At 57.1% G+C, this 5,806-nt stretch overlaps 1 protein-coding gene across 1 annotated transcript; it reads left to right on the top strand.

Annotated features, from left to right (window-relative positions):
• The first annotated feature begins 1,626 nt into the window (after window positions 1–1,626).
• POU3F1 (POU class 3 homeobox 1) lies at window positions 1,627–2,957 on the top strand. Its single transcript, XM_050909974.1, has one exon. The coding sequence runs from the start codon at window positions 1,627–1,629 to the stop codon at window positions 2,740–2,742; it is 1,116 nt and encodes a 371-aa protein (XP_050765931.1). The 3' UTR covers window positions 2,743–2,957.
• Window positions 2,958–5,806: the final 2,849 nt, after the last annotated feature.

The raw sequence follows: 5,806 nt of genomic DNA, 5'->3' as shown, positions 1-5,806 counted from the left end.
ACCAGGGGCTCGATGCAGCACAGCCTGCAGGGCCGTCGTCACGCCAGCACAGGGTGGGCAGTGCAAGTAGGGGTTTGCACTGGGCAGCGCACTGTGCTGCAAACTCGCTGGCGTGGGGTGTTGCAGCAGCCCTGCTCGGTCCCCCCAAGCCCAGAAGCCAACACTGGCTCTTCTCTCTGCTGGCTCCGTAGTCCCAGCGTGTAGGGCTGGAGTCACCTGAGTCCAAATCAGTGCTTTGGTGCACCGAAACGGCAAAGTGCCTTCAACGCAAAGGGAAGGGATGTGGCACACCTTCTCAGGAAAAGCCTTTCAGGAGGCAGCAGTTAATGTCCTTAACAGCGGAAAGCCGCCCTGCCCAGGCATCTCCTCTCTAGTGGGAGAGAGCAGGGCATCTGTGTGCAGCCATTGACATGTTACACTCGTACACATATTGATCCGATGGTTCATTGTTCACCCAAGCCCTTGGCAAAGGTCACTGTCTCTGCTCCCATTTTACAAATGGGAGCACAGAGGCGAAGATTAATTTTCAGAAGTGATTAATGTTCCCGGTGCCCATCCTGATTCACTTTGGGCCTCAAGCCCCAAATGAAGTCTGGAGCTGGGTTAATTAAGGTGTCCCTTGCCCCTCTCCCAGCACTGCCAGACACGTCCGTTGCTTGTTGTCATTGTCTTTTCCCACAAACTCCTCCACCCTTTATCCTGTGCCAACCCTCAAACCGGCTCAGAGACTTGCCTCTGAGGCTGCTTCCAAGACCCACATTTCCCGTGACGCCCAAACGATCTCAGATCCTCGCTTCTTGGCCCTCGGTGCTTTATCCTACGGGGTGCTTAGGAAGGAGCTCCCACCTTCCCGGGGTCGAGGGGCCGAGTTTTACCGAAAAGGTGAATCAGGGCGTTCAATGTCCGAGGAGCTCATGATTACTACAGGGCTCGCTGGCTGAGGACCAGCGGCTACCCCTGCACAGCAGTTGCAGGAGGCCGCGTTCCCCACCTGCTTTGCAGCAGCCCAAAACCCCGGGGCAGAGGGGACCGAAGAGGCCTGCCCGGTGCCCTGCAGATGTGTGAGGCACGGAGACCGCGGGGCAGAGCCCTGCAGCGTGCTGCTCTGGGTCGTGCCGGGCCGTCAGTGCCGGGCGGTGCCGTGCCAGGCCGTGCCGCTGCTGCCACTGCCGCCGTGCCGTGCCGCGCCGTGCCACGCCGTGCCGCGGGCGCAGCGCGGTGCCGGTCGGGGCCGCCCGCCGCCCCGAGCCACGCGACCCCGCGCCCGCCGGCGCCCCGGCCCCGCGCCTCCGCGCTCGCAGCCGGCCCATGCGGCCGCTCGCAGCTCGGCATGAATGAACCGCCCTCCTCCAATCGGCGGCCGCCCCGCCGGCGGGCGCACGCGGGCTCCCCCGCCGAGCGCCTCCGCCGGCCAATCCGTCGGCAGCGGCCGCCCGCCGCCGGCCAATGGCGGCGGGGAGCGCGGGGCGGCGCCCCGCGCCGGCGGCGCCCTATGGCGGAGCGGCGCGGGCCGCCGCCGCCGGCGGGCGGGCCAATGGGGCGCGGGGGCGGGGCCGGCGCGCGGCGCCCCGGCGCCCCGGCGCGCGGCTCTAAAGCGCGGCGCGGCGCGGCGCGGCGCAGACGGCCATGGCCGCCACGGCGCAGTACCTGCCGCGCAGCGCCGCGCTGATGCACCCCGACGGGGACCGGCTGCACCAGGGCACCACGTACCGCGAGGTGCAGAAGATGATGCACCACGAGTACCTGCAGGGGCTGGCCCCCGCCGCCGGGCACGCCGTCGGGCTGGCGCACCACCAGTGGCTGCCCAGCGCCGGCACGGACTGGGGCAGCGGCGGGGGCGGCGGGGGCGCGCACCTCCCGCCCGCCGAGCACGCCAAGGGCGGCCCGCCGGGGCCCCGCGAGGAGCTGTCCGCCGCCGCCTTCCACCACCGCCCGCACCTGGTGCACCAGCCGGCGGCGGGCGGCGCGGCGGGCGGCTGGGCGCAGGGCGGCGCGCACCACCTGCCGCCCATGTCGCCGCCGTCGGGGCAGCCGCTGCTCTACGCGCAGCCCTACGCGGGCCTCAACGGGATGCTGGGCCCGCCGGCGCCCGCGCTGCACCACGGGCTGCGCGACCCGCTGGGCGCCGAGGAGGCGGGCGCCCACGAGCTGGCGGCCTCGCCGCCGCCGCTGGGGCCGCCCGAGCCGTCGGACGAGGACGCGCCCAGCTCCGACGACCTGGAGCAGTTCGCCAAGCAGTTCAAGCAGCGGCGGATCAAGCTGGGCTTCACGCAGGCCGACGTGGGGCTGGCGCTGGGCACCCTCTACGGGAACGTCTTCTCGCAGACGACCATCTGCCGGTTCGAGGCGCTGCAGCTGAGCTTCAAGAACATGTGCAAGCTGAAGCCGCTGCTCAACAAGTGGCTGGAGGAGACGGACTCCAGCACGGGCAGCCCCACCAACCTGGACAAGATCGCGGCGCAGGGCCGGAAGCGCAAGAAGCGCACCTCCATCGAGGTGGGCGTCAAGGGCGCCCTGGAGAACCACTTCCTCAAGTGCCCCAAGCCCTCGGCGCACGAGATCACCTCCCTGGCGGACTCCCTGCAGCTGGAGAAGGAGGTGGTGCGGGTCTGGTTCTGCAACCGGCGGCAGAAGGAGAAGCGCATGACGCCGGCCGGGGTCCCGCACCCGCCCATGGAGGACGTTTACGCACAGGCGGACACGTCGCCGCTGCACCACGCGCTGCCCGGCGCCGTGCAGTGACTGCCCGGCCCCGCCGCCGCGGCCCCGACGGCGGCGGAGCGGGCGCGGGCGGCGGGAGACGCGCTTTAATTTATTCCTCAGACTGGCCCGGCCGCGCCCGCTGCGCGCCCCGCGCTGTATTTATTCGCCCGCCACGAGCGCCCTGCGCGCCGGAGCCGCTCGCGGCCGCAGCAGCAGTAGCCAAAGGTTTGCGATCTCTAATTTATTCCCTTCCTCGCGTGGCCGCCGGGGCGGCGGCGACCCCGGCCCGGCCCGTCCCGGCCCCGCTCCGCTCCGCCCGGCCCGGCGCGGGCTCGCCCGGAGGACGCTTCGGTATCATTTCCCGGCCCGTTTCTATTTATTTTCTAACCGTGCGCGGAGCTCTCTCCCTCCCGTTGGTGGGTTCGGTCCGGTCCATCCCCTTGGGTTTCGGTTTTTGTTTGTATCTTTATTGCAAAACCAATGTAGACTGCGAGGGTACGTTTCTATTTATGTTATAGTAAATATTTTATTACTTACATAAACCATTTACCCAGGAACCGGTCTCGTGTCGTCTTTGCGGGCTGCGGCGCCCAGCCGGGAGCGGGCCGGGCCGGAGGAGCCCGGCGGTCGGGGCCGCGGCCGGGGCTCGCTTCGTCGCGGCGCTTCGTTCCCGGGGCCCCGCCGAGTTCCCGCTGCAGCGACCGCCGGCGGCTGACGAGACCCCCGTGCCCCGCCCGGACCTCCTCCTCCTCCCGGGGCGCAGGGAGCTGCGGGACGCCCCGTCGTTGCCCGGTGCCCGTGCGGTTGGCACGAGCGGGGCTCGGCGGCGTTTGCCCTTCCCGTTAACTGCGCTTCGGCGAAACTTCTTTGTCGCGCTTACGCGCTTGTAGCGTGTCCGCACACGTGTAAATGGCCAAAACCCGAGCTTCAGAACTTGCGAGCGCTGATGGAGTGGTGTAGCTTTGTGTTCGTGGCACTGCGATATTTTACTGGTCTTAACGTAACTTTTTGCAGTCTACAGCGTGAGCAGAAAACGTTCTGAACAGAACTTTCTTCCCGCCTATCGCAGAAGTAATAAATGTACACTAGTGCAGCTAAGAAGATTCCTTCTTTCCACTCAGACCACACTCTTGGGTCTTCTGATGTCACCAGTTTTCCCTTTCGTGGTTTCATGCCCTAATATTTTGTGGTTATGCCAAGAAAGGCTGAAAACGTAGCTACTGCGTTCTCTATTTCTGGAAGAATCAGCCTGCATCTCTACTTTAAACCTCTCTTTCAGCAAATGTCAAGAAAAGTCGCATGTGAGGATTGTGTTTGCCTTTGCAGGTCCTTTGATTCCTGCAGTATTTTGTGTGTTGGGAGAACTTTTGAAACGTGCTTATAGAGAGCTCTTGCACTGATGAAATACTTAGTTGAAATCTGGTAGTAAAGCACCAAATTCTTTCTTTTTATTTGGCACAGAACTTACCAATGTTCTCGAACATCTGGCACTTGCTGGTTTCCCTGCTTGACTCTTGGTACAAATTATATGCTGTGAAAACAGCAGGCTTAAAAGGGTTTTTCTAGTGATAGCACTGCATCCTGCATAGGAATTCGTATATAATTATTTTTTTATATACATAGAAATTTTTAACATGTCAAATGTAACTTACACTTGAAAATTTATACATGAAAATTCTTGTCTTCACTGTGGTTTGATTTTGTTGCATTTTATGCCATTGGGGGGTGTGTATAATACTTGTCTAAGCAACAATGCGTTTGCAATAGATATGTTACAAATTATCGCATTCTCAATGTCTCTTAAAATGTAGCTATTCTACATCAACTAATACAAAACTACTGAGTTCTCATTCAAAATTCTAGTAAACTGGTTTTTGAGATTTTAAAATAAAGTCACTTTGAGCAGTTATTTCATGAAATACTATGTTTGATGCTCATAAGTGTGTAAAGAAATGGTTCACTTTGTGGTACAAATAAGCTAGCAAATTCTGCAGTTTAGTGTATTAATAACTTTCCTTGGCATGCAGAGCATAATAAGGAATCTCACTTAAAGGATTCAGTGTGCATTGTATGTTTTGTCAGCTTTTGTTACAGACTTAGCTTCCTTTTTTGTAATGAGACTGGTTCTTACAGAAAAGCACAGAATTGTAGGGCTGTTGTAGAGATCCTGAATTCCAAAAGTTTTGCTGTATTTACTGAATATTTACTAATTTCTAAATAGCTGAGCATATGCAGTAGCTTAGATGATACACTCCAGTAAAAAAGTGAAGGAGCATGATGATTCAAGGGTTTGAGTCAATGTATCATGAAAGCATTTAAATTAATTTTCAAATCTGAAAATCTTTCCTTGGCTATTCTTTTATGTGTTTCACACACATGTACCATTGTGTTTAATGTTTGGTAATGCTGTAACTCTGCAGCCTTTACTTAAGAATTTCTGTGTGATAGCCAGGCTTTAAAGGAAGAAGAAACAAAATTGGAAATGAACAAAAGAGGATTTATTTTTTAAAGAAAACAAACTCCTGTTTGCATTGAATGATTAATTGTACTGCTTTTCTATACCAGGAGTGATTTCACTAGCCTCTTCGTTCTGAACTAGCCTGGCTGGCAAACAGCATTTATATTGATACTTAGAAGGGAAGGGTCAGTTTTCACATTGCATTCTTATAATGGATGAGATGTGCTGTGAGTGCTGGGGAGGACGAGCACCCTTGGGTTGTTCGGTTTGTCAGATTGTATAAGGCACTGGCAGCCCCACTGCATTAGCTCTTTCATGATGTTGAGCAGCAAAAATAAAATACGTTTCATATATCTTATTTCTGCAGTGCCGCAGCGCTTGGCCGTTCTAAAAATCAAATGGCTCAAAGGTTTGCCTCTCTTAGAAGAACTTGTTAGTTTTCTTGGTCAAGGATTAAATAGCAATTACTGGAGGGAGAGTTGATTTTTTTTATTTATTTATTTTTTTGGTGGTGGTCGTTTCTCACTAAGTGAAAGTATGAGCTCATACTACTACATCAGGAGTAAAGCACACGAAGGTAGGACTGTGATGTTGGTACATTAAAGAAAAGCAGATGTATAACTAGTTATTTAACAAGGCACAAAC

This window comes from Gymnogyps californianus, chromosome 22 (genome assembly GCF_018139145.2).
Source record: "Gymnogyps californianus isolate 813 chromosome 22, ASM1813914v2, whole genome shotgun sequence".
Classification (NCBI taxonomy): domain Eukaryota; kingdom Metazoa; phylum Chordata; class Aves; order Accipitriformes; family Cathartidae; genus Gymnogyps; species Gymnogyps californianus.
Note: the sequence above shows the minus strand (reverse complement) of the source record. Positions and strands in the feature narration are given on the sequence as shown.